General features: G+C 31.6%; 1 protein-coding gene across 3 annotated transcripts; it reads right to left on the reverse strand.

Moving 5' to 3' along the window:
• Positions 1-118: 118 nt before the first annotated feature.
• LOC105223326 (transforming growth factor-beta-induced protein ig-h3) lies at positions 119-26,864 on the reverse strand. 3 transcript variants are annotated; one of them, XM_049449353.1, is made up of 9 exons: positions 26,840-26,864; positions 22,512-22,638; positions 11,835-12,139; positions 11,283-11,433; positions 2,752-2,934; positions 2,329-2,602; positions 1,786-2,254; positions 1,009-1,709; positions 119-941 (listed from the first exon to the last, which is right to left on the reverse strand). In XM_049449353.1, exons 2-9 carry the CDS (start codon positions 22,586-22,588, stop codon positions 456-458), a joined length of 2,646 nt encoding a protein of 881 aa, XP_049305310.1. In that variant the 5' UTR covers positions 22,589-22,638; positions 26,840-26,864; the 3' UTR covers positions 119-455. The 3 variants fall into 3 exon arrangements, with proteins under 3 accessions (XP_049305310.1, XP_011199333.2, XP_011199332.2); XM_011201031.3 differs by lacking the exon at positions 26,840-26,864 and adding an exon at positions 22,794-23,016 and having other exon boundaries at positions 11,835-11,926; XM_011201030.4 differs by lacking the exon at positions 26,840-26,864 and adding an exon at positions 22,794-23,016.
• Between the last annotated feature and the right edge of the window lie 802 nt (positions 26,865-27,666).

The following is a 27,666-nucleotide window of genomic DNA, read 5'->3' on the forward strand; positions in this document are numbered from 1 at the left end:
AATCTTCATTTTGAACAAAATCTGTTTTTCTTTAAAAATTTATTATTTTTGTGATTATTAATTCGATTTTCGAAAGATCCAAACATCATTTTCAAAAATTTGGAAACAAACGCAAATATACTGTTTTTTGATTTAAATACGTATGTATATATTTTGTAAAGACCGTTATTCACAAATCGGTTTAATACATATAAATATATTTTAATTTATTAAAAAAAGACATATAGGCATATATGTATGTGTGTATATTCGAATGTATAGACAGATTATAGAGAAATTTCATTAAATTAATAAATACACAAATAAAAAATATCGCAATTTCAGGCTAGTAGCACCGAATCTAGTTTATAATTAGTGCTAAAAGCGCTTTACAATTCTAAAACATCAGACCGCTTACAATTACGTACGTATGTATGTATGTTTGTCTGTCGTTACAAAGTAATTGTATTTATGTTTTAAAAGAATAAGTCGCCAAAAGTATCCACTTGAGGTCGATACAACTGTTGTTGTGGTCGCTGTTGTTGTTGACGCCTTTGAGGAACAATAATGTCATTGATCTCATGCACAATACCATTAGTGGCGATCGCATCGCACTTGGTCACGCCAGCATTTTCAATCTTCGGACGACGTTCGCGTGTAATGCGCAAATGTGCGCCATTCAGTGACTCAATCGAACGCACAAACGGCCAGTTTGTCGGTATGATACCCGCACAGCAGACAACATCATTCACAATATGTGTCTTGATCAGATTCTCCAATTCGGCTTTATCTTTGGTAAGTGTCGTTTCCCAGTCAGCGACTTCTTCGAACACATCATTCTTGGGCACGAGCAAAGTGTAGCTATCACTGGCATTCGCTAAGATGCTGGTAAGGTTAGCGGCGCGCACCAATTCGAGGAATTTGCTATACATGGGATTGGACTCCAAGACTTGCAACAGATTCTACAAAAGAAGGCATGCAAGTTAGAGGTTTATTTGCGGAATGTGACACGGTTATTGCATTACTTACCATTTTTGGTGCCACCAGCGGTTTGTCCACTTGATGCAACACAGAACCGCAGCTTTCATCGTCGAAGTGTACGAGACGGGCGCAATTGACCGTTGCACGATTCATAACATTGGAGAAAAGCGAATGTGTGGAGTAGAGATTGATGCGCACCTCAGGACCGGCAATAGTTGGTAAATTGGAATCAGACAAGTCGCAAGTCTTAGTCATCGGCTGTGCAAAATGATAATTGAGGAATTCAACTAATTCCGCATTATTGCGCAATGACTCTGGTGATTCTTCCAAAATCTGTGCCCACTTGGTGGCTTGTAATGCCTTGTCGGTTGGCGCGAATACAGTCACATTATCCATGTCGTCGTATTTATCAACCAAACCAGCGGCCTCAAGCAAACGCTTGAAGATAGTGACATTCTTCTCTTGCATCAGTGTCGATAGTGGCAATGCCGATTCCGTTGGTAGAATAGTGTCAATTACGTGCAACACGCCATTGGTGCCCATTATGTCTGCTTCAGTGATTTTCGCAATGCTATTGATCACCACCGGCTGTTCACCCACTAAATCGGCGACCTCTGATTTGCCGACGGATGCTTCGCTGCGATTGAAACGCATCGGTTCACCAAGCAAGTTATACGCGGTTGTCTTGGCACCAGGTATGGAGGCGACGGAGCAGAAAGTCAAATCGAGTATGTGATTCTTCAAAATATCTACAAAAGTGGAAAAAAAATTTAATACAATAGTTTCACAATATTTTAGATAGTGTACGAAAATGCATATACTTACTTGCACCACAGCCTTTGCCCTCCTTGAGTGCGCGTCGTAGCTGGGGATCGACCTTTTCGAAGGCATCGTCAGTTGGCACAAAGATGGTGACTGGTTTCTCGCCTTCCAGCAGTTCACTCAGTTTGGTGTTCTCGAGTACAGTGCGCATAATCGACATATCGGGGCGTTCACGTATTAAATCCATAACATTCTTTGTTACTGGCTTCATAACACCGTCCACAGTGTGTACCAAACCCTGTTCCGATAGTTTATCATGTTTTGCAATTGGTATACAGTTGGCTGTAAAGCGGTAAGGTTCACCGCCCAAAGCCAATGGCACTTCAAAAGCATTAATGCGTATAGACTGGCCGGGTTCTTGCGTCTTAAGCAGTTGATCATTTTTAAGATCGTACAAACTGACTTCACCATCAACGATATGACGTTTGTATAAGTTCATCATGGCAGCATCACCCTTTGGCTCAACGGCGTTCTGTTTTTTGTTAGAAAAAAACAAGAAAATAAGTTCAATAATCCATCAGTTAATTACTTTTGCTCTTCACTTACATTTTCGCTTTGCAAATGATCAATGTAATTATTGAATGCCGCATCCACAGGCATGAAGATGGTCACGTTTTTGCTGTTCAAAACTTCGCTAATGCCCACGTTCTTGGCAGTTGCCACGAACTCTTTAGCTCCCATATCGGCTGCTGTTGCATCGATGCCTTTGATTTCGATTTTTTCACATGATGTTGCGAAGTCAGCATTACGTGGACGTCCATAACCATGACAGCACTGACGTGTTATCGTGATTGTCTTCTTTTTGCCATTTTGGTTAACGCTAATGTTTATAGAAAAGAAGCAGTACAAAGGAAAGGGAATTTAGTTGGTAATTACAAACACCGTTGCAACACAAAACAGAGTTCAGCTTGGAGCTTTGGTGTTTTCTGTATTTCTGTGTAAGGCAAAATAAGACTGCTGAATACTTACACCCGTGTGCATACATGTTTATTTGGCTTCTCAACACATGAGTTAAGACTAATGTGGAACTGTCCAAATATGTTAGGTCTTACATCGACGCTCTCCGAGACACCAGGTGCAAGTTCTTCAGTATCATTGGGCTTCGAATCGGCTGATGTTTCGTTTTCTTCCTTTTCGGTGCAGACGTTCGGGCTGAAAATAAATATATATGTATAAATAAGTTTATATCTTAAACTGAAACTAAGCAATTGTTTATTTCATTATATTATATAACCTCGTTTTATATAAAATGTATATTTAAGTCTTTCAAACAATTTTAACCAAACAGTATGAAAATTTTTCTAATAATATTGGCAACCTCAAAAAATACTATTACTTCATGGGTTACATGGGTTTAATGATTTCACAAAATCATTTTTTCCAACACCATTAGTATATTTTCCTAAATTTTCAAGTTGATCCGAGAAAGTTCTCATGCACTCTTGACTAGCTGGGCTAAGTGCGCCGTCTTTAAACACGTTTTTTTCGAAACTGTGTTTTTATCGAGAAGTACTCAACCGATCTTCATGAAATTTTATACAGGTCTTTGAGATACAATTCTTAAAGACTTGGATGAAGGATATTTTTTCGATTACAACTATTTGAAAAAAAAGTCGCGAGATTTTCACTGAAATTTTCATTTTTTTTTTAATACGATCCTGTAAGGACTTATTCTGCCATCGCTGTTGCCTCTTTTTTCTGAGGGGTCACCGGAAATGGCGTCGCAATGGTCGAGTTTAAAATATTTTTTTCCAAAAATTTCAGAATTTCTTTGTTAATAGTGCATGCTTGTAACAATAAAAAATTCTAATAAAATATTTCATTTCTTGTATGAGAAAACCATGTAACCCCTATATTTATTGTAAGGTGGCATCACCACAAAATTTAATTTTGCTCGTAACTAATGATAATTTAAATAATATTCTTGCACCCTCATACTCAAAAGTTAAATTATTTACTATATTTTTTCGATTTCGTAACTAAATAAATAGAATAAATAAATGCTAGAATGAGAATCAAAAACGTCACGTTGCCTTACTATTTGATCTAGATCATTCATTTAGAGCATGAATCTACGTTGCATAGCTTTAATTATTTGAAGTTTTAATTTAAACAATTGAATATTTATTGCGCTGAAAAATTAGCTCAGATACAACAATAGGTATATAGAACTCATTTAAAATTTAATTATTCTCACATATGTGAGATGCATATATTAAGAAATTCCTGAATATTTATTAAAATGTAAATAAGTCGCGCCTGATTTTGCGATCTCAAAAGTTTAAAAATATTAAATGTTACATAGTACATATGTACATATATCAAGTTTAATATAATGTTGTTTTGAGCCTGAAAATTCGTACCACGTCACTGGCTTACTTTTTTATTGGGAGCTACTTTTTAAATAAGCTGATTACTAATATCCGATAATTAGCTAATTGTTGTCAGTTAATTAACTTTCTAGAAGTGTCATGAGTAAGTACCATTAACCTACATGTCTATATACTATATGTACGTATGTATGTACTTAACTGAGTCTGAATATACAGTTGTTGTGCCATATAAATGGCAAGTAAATGAATGCAAATCTTACTAAAAATGTTTATGTAGTATTTCTAAGTATGCCTTATAATGCATCTAATATGCATTTTCTATTGTAAAAAAATATTTATGTAATGTTAACGCAAATCAGTTCTTTGAAGAATACAAAACGTGTATTTAAATATAAGTATACTGTAAATGGAATGGTTTTGGGGTTATAGAATTAAAGATATAAGAGCTGTTTTTTGTAAAGACACATGATTTTCTTATCTGGACAAAATTTTCCACCGAATCGACTGCCAAATTACACACTTGTCACTAAAAAATTTTCTCGTGGATCCGCCACTGGTCTCAGTGCTATATTCTTCCTGCAAGTCGGTAGAGTAAGTCGTACGGAGTAGGTATATTCCGACGAACTTTTTGTAATTAATCGAGTTAAGAATTTTAATTATAAATTGATCACTAATATCATTTTATTTAACTCAGTTATATTACTATTTGTTAGGGTACGCTATCCATGCTGTCAACTAGAAAACACACTAGAAAATGTAGGTAAAATTTTGAACGAATAGAATCTTCAAAGAAATTAAAAAATAAAAATGATTTTAAAAAAATTCTAAATATTGGATTTCTGGCTTATGGATTCACTTAATTAAAAGTTATAACGAAGTAAGTAATTACGATTCCGGTCGAAATAGGAGTTCAAATAAACTATAAATTTTGGTGGAAAACATCGATTTTCTTGTCAAATGCATGCATTGGAAATAAGGGGTAGTCGTAAAAGTCTTTTCGTATTTTGTCAATCGATTTTTTTACAGTCGTCTATCTCCCGTGTTACCAATCATATGCATATACATAGTGTTGGAAAGGTGAGATTTTAAGCTTCATTTAACCAAAACTAAATTCGGGGAAGTGTAAAAAAGCTACAGCTGTTCAAAAATGAGTGAAAATAATGAAGAAATTCGCTATATTTTGAAATTTTGTATAAAAAAAGGGAAGAAAACCACGCAAGCCACCAATGACATTTGAATCGACCCAAATGGTACATATTTGTTTATTTATTTATTATTATAAATATAAAAAAATAAGTTGAAGTTTAATTAGAAATACGAAAAGGCTTTTTCGACTACCCAATACATGCAAGAAACTAAAAATAAATTGAGGTATTTGAACATAATCAATGATTATTGAGGGACAATTTGCATACCTATGTATGTATTGTCATTTATTGAAGTATTAAATTTGAAGGGAATTTCGAATTTACTCAAATTTGAAGCCCAAATCTATTGTTAACAGAAAGTACAAATTTAACTTGCACTTCAAGAGCCACTGTATTTTTTATTGTGATTTTTTTGTTTCATAACTATATTTTTGCAATTTTCCTTTCCTATGAATAACATTTAAATATCATTTTATTTTTTGCTTCAAACACAAGTAGTGAAAGTTTGTTCATTATTAAGGATTTTTATTGCAGCCAGAAATACATACATACATATGTATGTGTGTACACGCGTACGCATGATCAGCATTTTGCATGCATAAATATTACATTTATCTTTAGAAGAAAAAAAATCGAACTTTCGTGCATATATACATACATACATACTTATATACATACATACATATGATATGATAGATACCTAAGCGTATTTGATTTATGTGAGCGACAATTGGTGGAAAGCTTATAGTTAAAAAGTTGCAAGCGCTTCGAACAATACCGTACAAATTCAAAATGGTGTAATAAAAACATATGTATTTGTTTTGGTGATATTGTACATACATATTTGTATCGTATATGCATGCATGTGTTCATGTATACACATATTCATATATAGTAAATATGTTTATACTATTAAGCGTTGTGCCAATTTGCCGGCCGGTCAGGTTATTATGATTTGTATTATTTGTTTTTGTTATCATTATTTGTTGTTCTAAACAGTATGCGAAATGTACATGTAATGTGTGATTGACAGCATGTATGCAACTAATGGCTCCCATCTAATTGAATTTTTTGTTGTTGATGTAAATAAACGAGATATGCATGCAGCAGCTGTGAGCAAAGTGCAATAATAATTGACAAATGTACTTTTAGACATTTACACACGTTCATACATTTATGTAAATAGAAATATACTCCAAATGCATTCAAATTGCTACTTATGCACATAAATACTTGCATGTATGTATATATTTATGTATGTTAGTATGAAAGCTCCCCGCATTGTTTGCCAAAACAGCAACGGCAGTGTTGTTAGTCCCCATTTATTAGCAGAAATTTCACGAATTAGCGGGAAAGTTGAAAAATTGCCGGCTAGGCGCAAATTGGCGCGTCCACACTACACATTCAAACAACTATGCGACACATACGAGTACATATGTATTTCTAAGTACTAATGCATGCAAATTGGAGACCCGCTTGCACGTAACAGTAAATCCATTGTTTGCTAACGTGAACTATTTAGCACACGTACACATACATGAATATGTAGGTACATATGTATAACTATGTAAATATGCATGCTAATAGTTTGAACAAACTCAAATCTGTGATCGTAAAATAGAAAGGGGAGGCTGTGCGTCAATGACACATACAATTTAGAAATAAAAATTCTACAAAGTTCCAATGTGAGAAGAGCTTTACATTTGTGTGATATACATATGTACATAAGTATGTATGTACATATCGTCACCTAAAATGAAAAACAACGTATCATCAAAACAACCAAAATTGAGTTTTTTATTCCTTACGATTTTCTACAACATGTTACATACATATGTATGTATGTACTTACTTATGTATGTATAAGTAGCATAAAATTTTCAGTTTTCGCTGTGAGATATAACCAATATACATATGTATGTAAGTATGTATAACCATCTTATAGCCAAAACTCATTTGTTTCAATATGAGTAGTTTCTATTATATCTTGTTTCTTTCGCTTGTAAACTTACGAAAAGTGACGTTACCTTATTTTGCATTTTAGATGACGATATATTTGTACATATGGTATATACATACATATGTATGTATGTATGTGCATTTGCAAGTTTATTTGCATACTGCATAGCCTAAATTAACTCCTACATTTACTTTGGAGTGCAGCAAGAATATACATACATACATATATGTACATACCTATGTACATATGTATGTACATGTATTTATGTGCTAATCTTAAGGGTGTCCCAAAATCAACGCAAGATTAGAATTAAATAGAAACAACTTTTTAGTCTTTCGATTGTAATTTTTCTAATGAATCATAAGTTTAATAGCATTGGGTTATTAATGGAGTATCACATCGGGCAAATTTTCTTCCTAATTTAAGGCACACATTGTTGTGTGCTTCTTGCAATAGACCTATGGTTTTAATGTAAGAAGATAAAAAGAAATCTAATTGTGTTAAATCACCCGATCTAGGAGGCCAATTCTGATCACCAAAACGAGATTGTACACGACCTGGGAATGTCTCATGTATTAACTTAAGTGTTTTAAGGCCCGTAAGACATGTGGCTCCGTCTTGTTGAAACTACATAGTGGCCACATCAATATCATCCGGCAAAAAGAACTGGGTTCACTTACATAAATGCCGGCAAATTTATCTTGCGTTAATTATGGGACACCCTTTATGCATATGTGTGTGTATTAACCAGTTTATTTTTGCAATGAATGCGTTCTTCGCAGAATTAATTGAAATGGAGGAAACAATTTACTTAATCGCCCGTTTGATTGCATAAAAGTACGGTGACATCTGCTTTGACAACCCAGAGAAAAAATCTTGAGTGATTTGTAATGCCTATAGTTAGTGCATATGTATGTATGTATATACACAAATTTTTTCTTCAAACTGCAAATGTTCATTTAAATTTTATAATTTCATATTTATTCTAATGCGTAGTAGAATTTTTGCACGGATAATTTAGATTTACAGTATGCACTCGTTAAGCAACACTAGTAAAAAAGTGTGAATCCGTTGCATTTATGAAATTATTATATAGAATATATTATAATAATTATTATAAAACTACTGATTGTTATTTAATATATATATACTTATATACATTAAGGCGTACGCTGAAGTTTCAATTTTTGCACTAAACACGAGGATCTAACGTACTAAGTATATGTACAAGCACTTTATTTTGAAATTAAACCGTGACAAAAGTACATTTTTTTCTTATGTTTATGATGAGATGAGATAAATTTACAACTTTAAATATATTCTAATAGCAGATTTTTCTCTCTACAAAAAACGTCTTAATGATTCTTTTAATAAAACCATTATTTTAAAAGTTAGATGAATATGTACATATGTATATCAAATGCACTGAGCATTCATACAAGTGATTTATACTTCCTGTGTTGCTTATACGACATGGTGGAACGTATACCTGAATGCTAAGTGAGTACATTTGATGCATAACTTTAACTGCGCATAACTTGTAAAGGAATATTTTTAAGAAAAAATCATTGAGACCTTTTAGTAGAGCGGAGGAACATTTTGAATTAGAATATAATTTTTAAAAAGTTGTAGGTTATTAGTTTTAAAGAAAAATGTTCAATTCAATTTATATTTAGTTTTCTGCCAAAGGATCAATATCGTGTGTTTACAAGCCAATTTAGGCGAGAATGTGCTTATACATTATAGATACTGTGATATATGAACATTCTTTAGCATACCCCGATACATTATAGTATATTATGTTAAATTCCTAATAATGCTTAATGGGGTTGTTGTCTGGTAAAGGGCGCACCACACTAGCTATGAAGATAGAATGTGTTCGAAGAGCTGCCCTCAAGGCTCTACGGCCTTGCTAACCTAACTAAATTCTAAAATGTACCAAAAATTTTTTGCTTCTGGAAAAGTTTTATTTTGTCTGTTTTTTTAATTTTCTCAGTTTCACTTTTCTTAAATGTGTCAACTCTGTTCTAAAATGTTTAAATTGAATTATTTCCGTTTTTTAACTATATTTATTATGTTTTCACTGTTATTTTTTAAAGTAACTATTTAGTTAAGTCAACCATTCAATTAATCGCGCACCTCAGTATGTATGTACATACATACTATATGTAATCAATGGTTGCGGTTAAAAAGTGCGTACTGTACTTTCATTGTCTTTATATGTAAGGTTAAACTTACCACTAATGTCGTACTGCAATATGCATTAATAAAATAAATATAATTTTCTAGAAAGTTAAAAGACAAATACTTTGTATTTCGTGTTATTCTTTTTTGTGGCCACAGCACCATTTACTGGGATACAAGTACCTTCATCTTTTTAAACTTTATATGTCTACATCACTACATACATATGATAGAAATGGAATACATACATATATGCTAAACAATTGTGTGTCATTAAAAATTCAGTCACTCTATCATATATACCCCATAAGCTAGGCGTTTTGCTTGCCTACTGAGCGTCCACTCAATATGGGTTGTGAAGAAGTGTGTAAATTGACAGTGAGCGATTTCACTTTGCAATTGGTAAATGGCGAAATTATCTCGGTTTGATGTCAATGAGCGTCATTCAATGCTGCTTTACTGTTGTTGTTTGGTGTTTTATTTTGTTTATTTTACATATCATTTCTTCTCATATTTCTGTTTTGTTTAAAAAAAAATTTCTCTGTGAGTTTTGCTTTTGAAGCGAATGTTGACAATGGATAAATTTTGTTTAACAATAAAAGTTATTATGAGAAGTATTTAATACTTATCGGTTGTTAAACAAACAAATATGGTTGTTATAGAATTACAATTTTTAAGACCGCGTAGGCCACACATTTCCACATTTTAAACATCTGATCAAAATTAAGCCGGGCTTGGAAAAAAAGAAACCAATTTCACGTATTTTAAAACTAAATTTAATTATCGTCTTCAAAATACGCTTCTTTTGAGCCAATACAAGCAAGTGAACGATTAATCCAATTTCCTTTTCTAATAAGGCAGGACTTCAGTACCTTTAGCGTGTTTTGGTTTTTTCAGTTTCGGTTAATTTTTAGAGAGCCATCAGTAGACTGCTGGACAGTTTCGACGTTATATTCATAAACCCACATTCCATCACCATTAGTGATGCATTTGATGAATACATAGGGTTCTCAGCTACATAAGTATGTATGTTGTCCAAGATATCTCTTTTAATCAAGCTGAGGTAGTTTTTGCAAAAAAATCGGGTCTAATCAGTTCTAGCATTAACACGCTTCAGACCCCAAATGTAGATCCATAAGAGATGTTGAGATGTTCTACTATTTCTATGTTACCAACACAAAGGTTTTCAAGCTCTGTTTTCTAGTTTCCGATGACTTCACGATCTTCAATGAATGCTTTGTGCCACTCAAATTGTGTTTATCATAAAGTTGAGACTCCCGCTTCTGTAGCATTTTTAACGAATCCGTAGCAATGATTTCAATGGAAATACAAAATTTCAAGCAAACTCGCTGTTAAATTTTTTTCCTTGCTACATCCCCAAACTGTTCGCATACCAAACAGTAGCCAAGCACACACTAATTCAGATAAAGTGATCAAGAGTTGTAACAGTCTGGGTTTCTTCTCATGTTATGAATTTGATTTGAGTACGCAATTTTAATGGCAAATTTGTTTAGATGATATTTTCCAAAAAAATAGATTACATTTTTGTTGTAAATAATGTATTTTTATGTATATAATGTAATTCACATTAGTACTAAGATAATTTTGTCTTAGAAATCTTAAATGCCACAGCTTCCCTGTCAATTAACGTTAACATAACACATTAATTTTACCGAAAGAAGGAGTCGTGGTTAATTTAATCAGAACTTAACTGAAAAAAGGAATGAGTCTTGATTAAATTAACCTGAACTTAACAGACAGATGGTTACTAACCGAACATAGAAAAACGGCCCTAAATATAATATAATAATTAGCTTAATTATGCCTACTATTTTTGTATATTTTGTAACAAATTTATTTTAAAACGGCACTCACCCCTTCCACCAGTGTTCTTGTGGGATACCACCGAAACCAAAACCGCCAAACGAATTAAAGAAATCATTTCCGAGAAAGGGGAATGATTGCTGGAAAAACACGCCGGGGGCTTGATTGCCGCCATTAATCTCACTGGTCACAACATCTACATCTGTGAAATAAATATAATCAATATTAACTTGCACAAGAGCATATAAACAAGTAGTTATATACACAAAAGTAAAATTATATGAATAAAAGCTTGTCTGTACTTTTTAATAGTGTTTCACAAATATTTTTGTTACTTAGAAACATCAAAAGATAAATTATATAAAAAATAACAAAACAGCAATAGAATTATTTTAATACTCTAAAAGTAACAAGCACTGATCTACTCTTTGTCTTTCTTATCTTATATTTCCATACTGATTTCGAAATAAAAATATTTACGAGCAGTGAAAGCTTAACTCCATATTAAAAATTGTTGCTTTCTCAATCAAATTCATATCTATTATTTAAAAAATACGAATATCTTAAAAAAACAATTCCATACAAAATCATTACGTTACTTACCAAATGGCTTCTCTCTGACATGCGGTGAACCGGCACGTCCCTGCTGCTGTTGTTGTTCGAGCGGCACAAATTCGGCTTCTTCATCGAAATTACTAGAAACCAGATTTAAAGGATATGAATTAGCAAAATTTTGCCAAATATGTTGGTATCCACCAGTTGATTGCGCTTGCGCTTGTGGTTCAACAATTTCTACTACTTGTGTGTCAACAGCGGGTGCGGGTGGTAATGGTGCGAATGGTGTTAATGGTATGGGTTGTAAGAGACGGTGTTGTAACGGTGTTGTGATATGATGTAGATGCGCAAAACTACGAATATTCCAATAAAATGCATGTTTGTTTATGTGTTTTGTATTTAAGCGTTATTTTAATGCATCTCTAGATATGTTTTAATATTAATGTATGTATGTACATATGTATGTATTTGACAGAACGAAATTATATGTTGTGTTTTCAGTGAAAGCATGTTTGTATGTGTGTTTATAGGTAATGAAAGAAATTACAAATAATGGTAGGAAGATCAGTAAATATTTGCAGAGCAGAGCAGAGAACTTTGAAAAATATAGAAGAAGCGAAAGTTAATTGACAGATTATAAAAATAATATGCAAATGACAAAATTAAAAATACATTTAACAGTATTCTTCTATAAGTTACTGTACTCTGCTAATTAACATTGTCAACTTCTCCTGTGACGTTTCTTAAAATTATCTGCTCATGATTTTTCTGTAAAAATCTGCTGTAGAATGTCTAATACTTTAAAAATTTAATGTATTCATTTTCTGTATTTTCAAATTAACATTGGTTATTTCGAGTTTGTTTATATATTATACATATATGGTATATAATACATTTGAAAATCTTATAAAATTCGTGTATGTGAGCATAAGCAAAAGTTAATTGGAATTTATACTTATAATAAATTTTTGTTTGTGTGCCAAGTTATGTGACCAGAATAATTACTGAGTAACTGAGGGTGTTTCTTGTTATTTAAAAAATTAATGAATATTCTGTATTCCAGATACATAATCATAATAACCATATTAAAATCAAACCGTAGTCGAAATTTGCAAGTGAAAGAAATAATGACAGTACGTACATATGTACGTCGTTAATCATCCAAAAACGTGGAATTTGCGAAGATTTCACTCTTTTTAACTTTATTTATACAAATGAATTTAATTTATTTATTTAACAATATTTATTTTTTAATTTTTATTATTTAATTAGATAAAAATTTTAAATCTTCGAAAGAGAATTAGAAAAAGTTAGTTGTAAAAAAATAATCACTATTTTGTAGTTATAAAACGTTTCCAGATTGTGATTTTCTAGACAAATTATTCTCATTAAAGCATACATTGGTACATGCTTAAATATTTGGTCAGAAAAACAAAAGCCTCAAAGAATCGTAAAAACTATAAAGCTTGCTTCTAAAGTCAAGTACACAGTGTCGTAGCATTTGTGGTTGCAAGCTGATTTACGATTATATTTTCAGCAAAATAATAATATTTAAGACAAAAAATAGGAATTTCATTAATAAAAATTATATAAGAAAATAATATTCAATGTTTTATAGTCAGATTTTTTCAATAAAATTACAAACACTTGAAAGAAATATTTTAAAATTTATAGTTTTCATTTTATCAATTTAACGTTTCGGAAAATATGGATAAAAATAAAATAAAAATTTTTCTTGAAATCAAAAAAACATATAAAATATTAAGCTGATTTTCATTCTCTAATAGTTTTATTAAATACCCTCTCAACTACCGTCTTGAGCCACCTCTATGCATAAGTTGACATATAAAACTACAATATATTTTTATTATTCATTGCGCATAATTTTTCTGTTACTTTTTTGTCTCACTTCACTTACAGAGAATTAGAAACAATAAAAAATGTGATCAAAATTCTAATAAGCTGATAACCTTTTCCTTTTTTGACTTCTGAAATATCAAAAAGCGTTGCGTAAATAATAGTGTTAAGCGTAAAAAGTTTTATAAAATTTTAAACAATGTGCAATAGGTAAATAATGAAATTAAATTGTAAAATGGTTTTTAAAATTTTGTTATTACTTTTGCATGTACAGATTTTGGCATGAATGCCATATAAAATTTTCGTTATATTTCGTCACAGTGTGTTTACAAGCACACATACGCTGTAAATAATCTACGTTTAAGCATTAAAAAATTGTGGCTACATAAAGTTTTGATGAGTTCAGGTATTTAAATGTTACTTCCTTTCAAAGTTTAAAGAACTGACATATATACATACACATATGTTTGTTATTTATTTGTTATTTGCATATAAATCACTTTGAATGACTTATATGTATAATTGAAATTCTCTTTCATTGTGCACAACATTCACACATAAGATTTATTCAAACATAAAATCACAAAATAATTAAAATTATGAGTCACGCTGTGACAAAGCACGTGCCTCTTTGTGCATTTTAATTCGTTTTTCGTTGCACCGCGTTGACATTTGGCTACCATTTTTGGTAAACGTAAAAATGTATGAAAATATTCTATTATTTATGCTTAGTAAAGTTTTAAGTAATAGACATACATAAATATTGTTTGAATTGGTGAATGAAACAAAAATTCTCTTTGCGGTGTACTTTTTTCTAAGAATTTAAGTATTTTATGCTGTAAGAATTTTTATTATGCATATTTTCAACTAAATTCGACAATGTGTACCATCTTTCAAATGCAATATTGTGTAGGCAATCATTTATGTAGCATTACACTTCCTAGTAATTTTTTGGCTAGGCATTTGCCATATTAGAATTACTATTATTATTATAAGGTTAACAAACCTACCAAATATAGATTACACATACATGTCTGCGTGTATAAATAATATACATAAACAAACACTTAAAAGCATAAAACCAGTAAGCCCAAAAATTAGTGTGACCTGAAAATTAAAATAGCTGACAAAATATATTTTTTCGCATTAATATAATTGCAAATAATTAGTGGAAATAAATTATGAAAATAAATATGAAAGCACTTAAATTAGGTGCAATTAATATGAAAGGCAGCTCAGTTACTATTTGTAAGCGTCATGAAATTATTATCGGCACACTTTTTCCACGTATTATTTTTTTTGGAAAACAAAGAGACATTATATACAAATTGCGATAAGTGGGGCTTGTACACTGTGTCAACTAAACGCAGTTAATGTTAAATTATAACACGACAAAACTCAAATTTCGAATTTATCTATTGGAAATTTACGCTTAAAAGCGGCATCGTTTTAGTAAACAACCGTTTTAATTATTTAATTGTGAGTTTTTATTTAATTGCAAACAGTGAAACCGAAATTTTCAAGCCAGTAGGTCAGGACTTAGCTGAGTCTAAAATAAGCTGTACTGAAAAAATATAAAGGTGACGTGACGATTCAAGAAACGTTTCCTATTGATAAAACTACCCAACTGAACTTTTATATAGATATTATTTCGAAATTCCTGCCAAAACTCTGTGGGGGTTTGTCCAAATCTAATAAATTTTAGGACCAAAAGAATGTCTTTGTATCAAATAACAAGTAAAAAAAAAAAATAGACAAAAACGCAAGAAACATTAAAATAAGATGAAAATACCGCATATTTTGAATAATAAACAGGAATTGAGTTGAGAAATTCTAATAAATAACGATATGGACGTAGTATGGGTAAAGTATTAGTCAAGACTTAGGCTCAAAAAATGTTTAAGCAACTACTGGAAAATATTATGTTTTGTATCTGGACAAACATAATATCACTCCATAAATTATCGTTATTTTATATTACTACAGAGCTTAAAAAATTTTATTTAAATCCCGTAAACAGCAATCTTCTGGAGAAATATGCAATTTACCAGCATTCACCTCAGACGAAAAATGTAAATTACTGCAGATATAAAGAACCTGCCCCGGCTATAATCGCGTAAGCGGTGTCCACGCCAGTAAAGAAGAAAACTATTATATAGAAATTCATGATAGATCAGACAGATTAACAAAAAATCTTTTCCTTTCGTCCGCCTTGTCAAAACAAAAGTATGTTGGGTTTACTTTCCGCTAACTTACTAAACACGGAAATACATTTCTTTTGTTTGGGATCTTTATAGTCGGACATAATCCCCAAATTATTGCGATTTGCTGCTAAATTAACATTAGCATTTTAGTAAAATTATTTTTAAATGGTAAACGGAAACATATACTACATAATACATATGTAGGTATGTACTATGTGTGAAAACTATAAATTAATTTTGCTAACAAGCTTCCGTAAATTTCCATTGCCACTGACTAAAACGCTTTAAATCACGTTGGCAAGAAAATATATGCACATACATATACTAAGTATGTATGTACATACATATGTAAGTACATACATGCGATGTGTTAATTTTTGCCATCATTGGCAGAACACCTTGAATCCATCTGATTCTAAACTGTAAATCGTAAATTTAGCCAAAACTGTTGTTGCTCATCGCACAAGCCACGTAAACCAAAACATGGATGTAGTATCTTTCTAGAACTAACTGCGTGGAACAGCAGTACTGCAATAATTGGAAGAGAGTGCTAAATAATCATTGGTAAGCATAGCCTGAAAATTACACACACACACAAATAATGCTTTTGTTATTTTCGTTTGCATGGTTCATGTTTTATTGTTTACTCAGCAAACACATACATAGATAAAGACAACACAACTTCGAAACCAACAGCATAAAAGAGACCCGGTGCCCCACTTTAAAATATTTTGTTGGCCCCCTTCGTAAAAGTCGTGCCCTGGCAGTTAGTTTGTAGCAGAAAAAGCCATTAATACAACACTAAAAAGTGTGTTTGAGCGCTTATAGGTACTTCTTGTACACACAGAAACAATAAAACAACGTTGTCAGGAAATAAAAATTTAAATAAAGTTGACCGTAAGCGGGTTCTGCGCAGTGAAGAAGCGTAGAAACGCCAAGATTTGCATGATTTGCAAACGCTACGAAGCACGCTGCTGAAGGCAACAGAAATAAACTGACAGCAAGCTGTACGGTGGTACCCTCGAACTAAGTGATCTTTTGGAACACATACATACACAAGTATATGCATGTATATATGTATAAACGGAAGTTCTACCTATGGATATGCCTCTCTGCAGATAAGTAGACACTATCAGTTTAGTTAAACTGCATTGAGTTTGGTTAAACAACGGCACAGCTGCTGCTGCGCCATTCGTAAATAAACCGTTACTAAGTTGCAATCGAACGAGGTCAGAAATTCTTTAAAACAATACTTTAAAATGCAACACGAAGTGGCGATTAAAACTCAATATGATACATTCATACATATGTACATATCTATATTATGTATTTAACTTACATATTTACGCCTCTTTACATTTCACGACCTTATTCGATGTGTTGATATTTGTACTCGTAAATGAAGAAACACAAAAACTGCCAAATTTCACCCGTTCCAAGAAATGTGTTAAAATTAAAAAATAAAAAAAAAGTTAACTTCGGTTGTACCGAAACTATAATACCATAAAAAAGTTTCCATACAAGAACGTGATTTTGGTGGGTCAGTTTGTATGGCAGTTATAAGCGATATTAATTCAATCTGAACAATGTGCTCTTGTCAAATAAAAAAGGTTTCCCTTCAAGGGCTTGAGTTTGGTTCGATATCGGTGGTGGTTACGACTAATGAGCATCTTTCTGTGACGTGTGAATATTTCAGATCGATATCTCAAAAACTGAGGGGCTACATATATACATACATATGTAGATAAACAGATGGACAGACAGGACAGATATAGCCAAATCGATTCAGTTCGTCACGCTGATCATTTATATACACACCTATGTACTTTATACGGCCTCCGAAGTTTTTTCTGGATATTACAAACTTTTTAGCAAACTCAATGTATGTATATGTATGTATGTTCAGAGTATAAAAATAAATGAAAAATTAATAAAAGAGGAGCCAATGAACTATACAAATGCAGAAAATGTGTGACAACTAAAAACAAAAACGACGACAACTCGACTTCATTAGTTACACAAACGTACCTTCTGATGGTATGAAAAGAAGAAAGTCGAACATGCATTGGAAAATAAAGAAAAAATTAAAAAAGCACCAACAGCTCTCCTTATTTGCATACCATAGTCATAAAATGTGAGTATGGATTTAAATGCATATTATTTTTCGTCACTCTTGATATATGCTTTTAACCATTTTCGTTTTGTTTGAAGCAATTTTATTGCTTAATTATTTAATTTTAATTTATTTTATGACAGATTTATGCAACAGTTGCGGTGAAAGGTTAATTCCACTGAAATTTGCTTATTTTATTTTATCTACTTCCATATTAATAATAACCTCTATATATTTATACAGTATATGCATACATATATGTATAGTATATTTGTGTACACAATACAGGAAGGATTTACATATGAATATTTAAAAGAAAGAGTGGGTTCATTTACATATTTATATTACTGAAGCTTCGAGAAACGTTTTTGTTTTTTTATAAGAAATAACTAATGCTTTGTTAGTGAATTGCTTATTTTCAGAGGGATTATAATGATTATTGTAGTCAAAATTACGCATACTACTATGAGCAGAAAATTGAAAGACTTTGTTCATAATTTTAAAATTCCTAATTTATTCCTCAAAACCCATGTCGTCTCCCTCAAAGGAATCCCTCTTGTAAAATACAATTGTGCCAACTTTTTATCCAATCCTCGAAGCAGTTGTTAATGTCAATTTTAATTGCGTTTAATTTTTTAATGGACGTTTAATGTCTTCAATGGACTCGAAACGGTTTCCCCGGACGGTCGTTTGAGTTTACTGAATAGCCAGAAGTCAGACGGAGATAAATCAGGCGAATACGGTGGTTGTGGCACGATATTGGTGGAAAATTTAGCGAAAAACTCACGAAGGATCAATGCAATGAGACGGTGCATTATCGTGGTGCAAAATCCAAGGGTTGCCGGCCCATAATTCCGGCCTCTTTTTACAAATAACTTCGCGCAAACGACGCATAACACTTAAATAGTATTCCTTGTTTACAGTTTGCCAGGACGAAAGGAATTCGGAAGAAAAAGACTGTCAATATAACCTTGATTTTTGACCTGTTTTGACGTGGTTTTCGACTTCAGCGCACTTTTGCCACTGTATTCGTATGTTTTCGGGTCGTAAGCATATGTAGATAGATCAAAGACTCTTCGCCAGTATGTTTCATGGCATCGTGGTAGTCGGAAAGCATTGTTTCACAAACGTTAACTCGACGCTGGTTTTCGAAAAAATTTGCTGATTTTGGAACCAATCGTGCTTTCAATTTTCTTAGGCCCAAATGATATTTCAAAATGGGTTTTACTTATCCTTCCGATATTCCAACGATGTCAGTAAGATTTCTGATTGTTAATCGTCGATTCTCAAGCACCAATGCCTTTATTTTATTGACGTGTTGTACGCGGTTCGTCAACGCTTTCTCAACCCTATTTGAATAATTTGTACCAATCAAAAACACTTGCTCGCGACAAACATTTATCATCAAAGGCCTTTTCCAACATTATGTACGTTTCGGCACCAGAAATTTGATTCCACATACAAAATTTAATGAATTCTTTCTTGAATAATTTCACTATTCGTAAAAATTGCCGAATGCACTTTATGTGCTTCAGGAAGACAAGCGTATACTTAACACTAATGGTTAAAATTAATTTTAATTTTGATGTGATATTTGACACAAATGTCACTGACTGGCAAAAAAAAAAGACAAAAAAAATTTGATTTTCGTGCGAAATTTAAATTAAAAAGTGTTACTATTTTTTGCCCACAGTGGTATGTACTACAATTGCTTTTATTTTGTTTTCATTTTGCATTTAGAATGGTTTATGAATGTTGGAATTAGCATATTTTATTTAATCTACACTCAGAAAAACAGAAAAATATTTTGCAGACAGCCTTGAGGCTTAATACGGGTTTTGGTTAAACATGAAATAGAAAAAAAAAAAATTGAAAAAACCTCAAATAGCTTACATACTATGTAAGATTAATATGTACAATTTAAGAATGAAGAACTTTGAAATAAATACGATCGGCGTTCTTCAACATTTTTTGAATAAAAACAATTGTTTTGAGTGCTTACGACATATTCGATATTTCAAAAAATAAAAAAGTATGACAAATTTTGATGGATTTGATTTTAATTAAAATGATCCAAATGTACATACTTCCATAGAATGAATAGGTACATATGTTGTTATGGAAAAATATTTCTCCGAATATTTTTGAGAAATGCTGCCGAGTTGTCAATATTCGGACGGAAAAAGATCCCTGTCTAATTCAGGTAATGTTGACTAACGATTGTGGGAACTGTCGACTGCTTTAGCCTTTATACTTGGTTTTAAACATAATTTATCTATAATAATTTAAAAAAGGACATTCGTATTAAAATTAATAATTTAGTCCGCAAATGCTCATTTTCTAAACTTGTTCCAGTTTTACAAAAAATTAAATATTTGAAGTATATAAATATAAACATTAGAATAAATATGGCCGAAATATTTCCATTACAAATATTCTGTAATTTGCCAAATTTAATACGCAAAAGCCGATTTAACGAATTAAATTAATTAATTTGACGTTTTTCCCCTTAATTTTTTGTTCAAAGCGCTCAATTGTATTTGAAATGCATGACACACCGGCTTTTAAACTTTTATAACCAGAAATGTGCCGAAAATGTTTAAGCAAAAAAAGAAGACTGCTTAAAGTAATAGAAGCGTATATACGTACATTCATTAATATATAGAATTTGATATACCCATATCTATTAATGTATGTATATATATACAAGTATATGTTCAAAAATATTTGTATATAATTCTATCGACATTTTAGCTTTATATTTTTTCCATTCGGCGTTAGTTTAGATCCGCAAAAGTTGTATTCATTTATATAGCGCGTTTAAAATTCATTTAGCGTATTTTCATGCTCTTATTTATTTCTCTGACATGCGTTTCAATTCGCTTGACTGATAGTTGAAGATATGGCAATCCTTAATCTGTTCCCACCTTAATTCACACTAATTGAAACTCTGCACTCACTACGAAATTGTTTTCGTTGGCTATTAAATTAAGTAAAGCTAAAGTGTAACTCATCTAATTTAGAGTTTGCTTACTGCAGCTGTGATCAAGTGTTTCAATTATCCTGCCACATGCATTTCACTTTAAATGGAAATGATCCATCCATTAACTCACACTGTAACTTACAAATTAAGAAATTTCCAGATAGATTGATTCGAAGAAAATATTGTGATAAGGTGTTAAGTGTATCATATGTATGCATGTGTGGGGTTTATAATTTGTGAAAATGTGTGATTGCTATTACTACTCTTATATGTGCATATGTATTTATGTATATACATATATTATTTGTATATATTATTTGTATAAATGTCAAATTATGTATTGAAAAATTTCAATTATGATTTATATGTTTAAGCATAAGCGTAGAGATTGATTGATAACGTTAGTAAATATTTTAACATAATGGCATACACATTCACTAAGGTTGTTCTTATTTATTGACTATTTTTTTCTTTGCTGCTTAAAATTTTTGCCAACAAATTAACAGAATGTTGAAATGTACATATTTAACTGTGGAGCAAATTAATCCATTCAAGAAATGTATAATCAGAAGGGAAAATGAAAAAAATACCCTGACAAATTAAAAAAAATAATAATAATATAAATTTATGTTAGATATATCTGAAGAAATAAACAACTTATTAAAAAAATAAAGAAATAAGTTTTACTTCACTCTTTTAGTATATATATCTGAAAAATATTTTTTTTAAACTATTTTAAAAATTAAAAACTTAATATTTGCAACTTTAACTATCAAAAAGAATTTTCTAAATTTCTATATTCCTTGTCATATATGTTAATAATAAAAATGACACAAGTAATTATTTTCTTCTGTTTTTAAAGTTTCACCTTAAATAGCACATAGTAAATTACAATTTAATATAACCAATTATGATTAAATTTCGTGGGCGTGAGTCTAATTTTATAACCCTTCCTGATTATCCGTGGCATTAAAGTATAAATTTCTATTATAACGTTCGCTTAGAGTTAATAAAAAAACAGATAAAAGCGAGCTTAATTTTTTGTTTCAAATCGAGTTTTGACCCATGACAAGTAGTTCACAAATTAAATTAAAAAAAAAAATAAACAAAATTAAAATTACTTTATTTCTGCTTTAGACTAGTTAATATATTAGAATTATATGTATATATATGAGTTTGAACCAAAATTCAACGGAAAGATAAAAAACTTGAAAGAATAGAACAAAAAATAAAAAAAAACAACATTAAAATTGCTTGCTCTCAACCTTTTACCAATTATTATTTTAATGTATATATTAAGATGCATAGGTTTGAACTAAAAACCCCTCGAAAATAGTATCTTCAATACAATATTCAGTACAAATAAGAACAGCACTAATTTTAATCTATTTCTTACAACCGCAATCCCACAAGCATTTTTGTTGCACATAAAGCCACTAATGCAATACTAATTGCTATTTATGTATATACACCGTTATTATACATAGTGCAGAGCGCATGTTGTTAACTATGTGCAACTTAGATATTTGTAAAATTATAAATATGTATGTATGTACATATATACTTACTCGCCGTAATATGGCAGCGCCTGCAGGTATCCGAGCGTTAGGAGTAATGTTAACACTAAAAAGCTACCACGCAACATCTTTTACTAGCGATTTTCACCCAAAAGTGAAATGTTCACCAAAATAGACACTAAAATAATAATGAAAAGAAAATCACTCAAATATGACTAGTTAGTTTAATTGGTAATGTCTAAAAAATTGTCACTATCTGCAATATGAATTTCTTTTTTCGAATAGTTTTTTCTTCACTCTGCACTTTTTACACTGTATTAATTGTTTAATTACCGTAATTATAGAGCAAGAGTTACTTGCAAAATACTGGTTTGCAATTTTCTTTTGAAATGCTAGCAAGTCTATAAAGTTCGCTTTTCGTTTCTATATCTATTTCTTTCTGTAATATTTTTCTAGATCACTTTGAAATCCCAAAGTTTCGTAGTCAACGAGTATCGCAGTTTTAGTTTTGTTGAGTTCACACGTTGTTCTCTATAGCACCGTTCAATATTAACTGAGTACACAGAACAACAGTGCCGGTATTTATAAGGTGCGCTACCCCCTACATCACCTGCCACTTGAGCTGATCGTTGTTGGCGATCGTCAACTACGAGTTGGTTTGTTTGTATGTATGTATAAATGACAATCGGCTGGCAGGCTGATTGCCCGTTCGTTTAGTGCGTTGTTGATGACTTGCCCGCTGCTGGTAAGATCTTTAGCGGCTGATGAGGTTTGGCCCGGCGGCGACCTGGCTGTGCCTCTTGCTTGTATTCGTTGACTGGCTGAATGAGTAAGTGTTTGCTTTCTTGTGTTTGGATGCGATCGCTAGCTGCATAGTAGCGTGTATGTATTGGTTGGTTTTGCTGGATGAGTCGTCTTTGGATTGATGCCGTTTTTACGCTACTCCCCCCACATAGTACAATCGGTGCAGCTTCTTTCAATTAATTTGTATGCAATATCGGTTTTAGTTTTGTGTGCTTTTTATCTTTATACTCTCGCAACAAAGTTGCTAAAGAGAGTATTATAGTTTTGTTCACATAACGGTTGTTTGTAAGTCCTAAAACTAAAAGAGTCAGATATAGGGTTATATATACCAAAGTGATCAGGGTGACGAGTAGAGTTGAAATCCGGATGTCTGTCTGTCCGTCCGTCCGTCTGTCCGTCCGTCTGTCCGTCCGTCTGTGCAAGCTGTAACTTGAGTAAAAATTGAGATATCATGATGAAACTTGGTACACGTATTTCTTGGCTCCATAAGAAGGTCAAGTTCGAAGATGGGCAAAATCGGTCCACTGCCACGCCCACAAAATGGCGGAAACCGAAACCCTATAAAGTGTCATAACTAAGCCATAAATAAAGATATTAAAGTGAAATTTGGCACAAAGGATCGCATTAGGGAGGAGCATATTTGGAAGTAATTTTTTTTGGAAAGTGGGCGTGGCCCCGCCCCCTACTAAGTTTTTTGTACATATCTCGGAAACTACTATAGCTATGTCAACCAAACTCTAAAGAGCCGTTTCCTTCAGGCATTTCCATATACAGTTCAAAAATGGAAGAAATCGGATAATAACCACGCCCACCTCCCATACAAAGGTTATGTTGAAAATCACTAAAAGTGCATTAACCGACTAACAAAAAACGTCAGAAACACAAAATTTTACGGAAAGAATGGCAGAAGGAAGCTGCACCCAGGCTTTTTTTAAAAATTACAAATGGGCGTGGCGTCGCCCACTTATGGACCAAAAACCATAACTCAGGAACTACTCTACCGATTTCAATGAAATTCGGTATATAATATTTTTTTAACACCCTGATGACATATACGAAATATGGGCGAAATCGGTTCTCAACCACGCCTTTTTCCAATATAACGCTATTTTGAATTCCATCTGATGCCTTCTCTGTATAAAATATACATTAGGAACCAATGATCATAGCGGAATAAACCTTTACTCAAATACGGTATGTGAGCTGAGGTATCCCTTGTGGAAAAATTGTTGTGATCGGACTATAACTTTTCAAGGTCCCTGATATCGAACACGAAGAACTCAGTGCCCAACCTAACCTAACCTAATTTTTCACCGAAAATATCGGTAAATCTCTCAGAATTTAATTCTAATTAATTTTACAGCAAAATAAAAAAATATGTAAATGACGGATAATGAAATCTCGATTATCACTTTATCGTGCGAGAGTATAAAATGTTCGGTGACACCCGAACTTATCCCTTCCTTACTTGTTTTTCTTAGTTTCCCTTCGTTGTTTTTATTTGGTTGTTTTGCCTGCCAGCGTTTTTACCTTTTCCACTTTCTACTAAAGTCTGACGTTGCGATTTTGAGTCCAAAATGTTGTTTGTGTATGGAAACTGAAATGTTCTCGATCTTTAGTTTCTTTTGTTGTGGTGCTGTTAAACTGAAGTAAATTTCGGAATATACATACATATATATAAAGGAAAAAAACATAGTTACATATGTAGCTAATGTATGACTCTTTCGAGACTCTATGCTTATTAGACCGTCCTATCTACTTACATACATATGTATATGTACATACATATGTATAAACAAAAAATTTAAGTTTCACAGTGCATCAGTCATTAAAACAGTTTTGCAAGATGATTCCGTAAAATCTAACCTGGCTATTGTAGGGGTAGCCTTTTTATAACATAGTAATATACTATATTAACTCTGTTCTTACGGTATTATCATTGTTTAATTTTCGTCTCAAGAACTCAATTTTTATTCCGAGTGTGTATTGGCCTTGAATACTCCATTATACTTGGTTCTTTAATCGCAAAGATTTAAATAATCGAAAGTATGTATAAATACAGGGTTTTGTATTGGATGCTGATCACGATCATCAAAGTGGACAACCCAATAGCTTCACATAAAATAGTCCATGCGACCCATTATTCATAAATGGGAAAGCGCCAACAGCGTTACCAACATATTTCTATCGATACATATAGGGTATTCCATACCAAATCGACCACTTTTGAACCCGACCCCTTTAGTTTTTGCTGAAACTTATCCATCCTTTCCTACCCTTTGAAAAACATTTTTGAGAATTTTTTCAAAATTTTTTGTCCAATTTCATAAAAGTTATGAATTTTTCAAAAAAATGGCTTTTTTTATTTTCAAATAGCCATAACTTTTGTAGAAATTAACTTTTGGGGACCTTTTTTTTTTAAATTTTTGTTTTTGAATGAACTTTTCGAAAAAATACACGACAAAAAGTTAACACGATCAATTATAGATATAAAATAATCGATTCATTTTTTGCAATTTCGCCATTTTTTTTCAAAAAAAAAACTTCAATTAATTTGATCTCTGCTAATCCCGGAGTGGGTCGATTTTTTTTTTATTTTTTTTTTATTTATTTAAAAAAAATTGTCAAATTTTCAAAAATGAAAAAAAAAACTAAACTTTATTTCTATCATATAAAATATATAATTTAAAAATTTTATGATATAATATTCTCAATTTATAGACTTAATTTACGAATATAATCATATAATCTAGTACACTGACTATAGGTAAGTCTATAATTGTCCAACCCTAGTTTATCACCCTTACTAATTGTAGGTAAAAATTTGAATCTTGGTGATTATATTTATAAAAAAAAACCGGACCGATAAGTAATTTCCACATTAAAAAAAGAAAATATTTTTTAATTTATAACATAGATGAATACTACCGAGCAAAACGTTCCTGCCCAGATACATATCGGAATATGTTTCGGTTACGGTTCCGACTGATTGTTGATACTGTTCCTCCACTTGTATATCTTTTTAATATACATATCTACAAAACTTAGTATATTGATGTGCATATTTAGTGCTTTTAATGTTGTTAGTACAACTAACATTTTGTTAAAAATTACTAGAAAAGTTAGCAGTGTTTACTACCTACACTCTTATATTACACTCTCTACTTTTGCTGACGTCTGCCAGTTTTTTCAGTTAGCATACACTTGGTTAATTATTGTTTAAATTAGTTGTTAAGAAATTAGTCAATTATTTTCATATAAAAAGTTATTTCCTTTAACCCGTAACGTTCTATCGTCTATATAATATAATTTTGAAAAACAGATTTCATAACATATTTTTTTTTATCTTAAATAGATTTTTATAACTTTCACTTCGAAAATCATTATTACTTGCTTCCTTCGATATACTTCAAGTTTCTTAGCAGTAAAATAAATAAATTGTAACTACAGAAACGCCTTTCTCAATTAATATCGATTTGTCGTTATCGCGTCGCATAGTTACAATTAAGCGTGTTTATATTATTATATGTGCTATTTTTACACTTTAACAACTGGTAAAAGGAATTTGTATTAACCTGAATTTTATTAGTATTTTTTCAGTGGTATAACTTTACACTTTTTTAAAAAAACTTAATTAAAACGTACGGTCTGTATATCGTATACAAACAAGAAAATGTAAACAAAACCAGCTGACAAAAAGCATAAATCAATAACTGTATATACTATGAACCAGGGTTGTATTTATTTCTGTTTCAATGATTTTTATGACTATGCGCTTTGAAAGCTCAATGCGAAAGGTGCCTTATAGAAGAGTTACTTAAGGGTTAAGGGACTTAACTATGATAATCTGTTATGGGAATATAGAAAATGTAATCGAATTTCTATTTCAGACTTTATGTAATTGAAAGTATTAAGAAATGTTTATAAAATACACAATCACCTTTTTAAAGAGGGCCGTGCGGAGCGATAGTATTTCTAAGAACTCTATGTGCTATCTCAAATAAAATAATATTTAATGTCAATAATATTTGCTAGTACGTACTACATATATGTGTTAGCTTTACATCAGTTTTTTGCAAAATGACGGTTTTGTAAACAATAGGTCCAAATGCTAGTAAAAAACAGAAGAAAATGTTGATTTTGTCTGCATTGAAGCCCTTCGCAGGTGCATTTCTTATAGCATAAAAAGATCATTATCTTTATTTTGATAGGTCAGTTTGTATGGCAGGTATATGCTATAGGTGACCGATCTGAATAATTTCTTCGGGGATTGTATCGTTGAGATCGTTATATCACTATTAACCATTGAATATTTTTTAGGGCCATAAAGTGTACTTTAATCAAAATAAATTTTTCGAATTTTTGTAAGTCCTAGACTAACCTAACCCATTAAAACTGCCAA

Source organism: Bactrocera dorsalis, chromosome 2, assembly GCF_023373825.1.
Source record: "Bactrocera dorsalis isolate Fly_Bdor chromosome 2, ASM2337382v1, whole genome shotgun sequence".
NCBI lineage: Eukaryota > Metazoa > Arthropoda > Insecta > Diptera > Tephritidae > Bactrocera > Bactrocera dorsalis.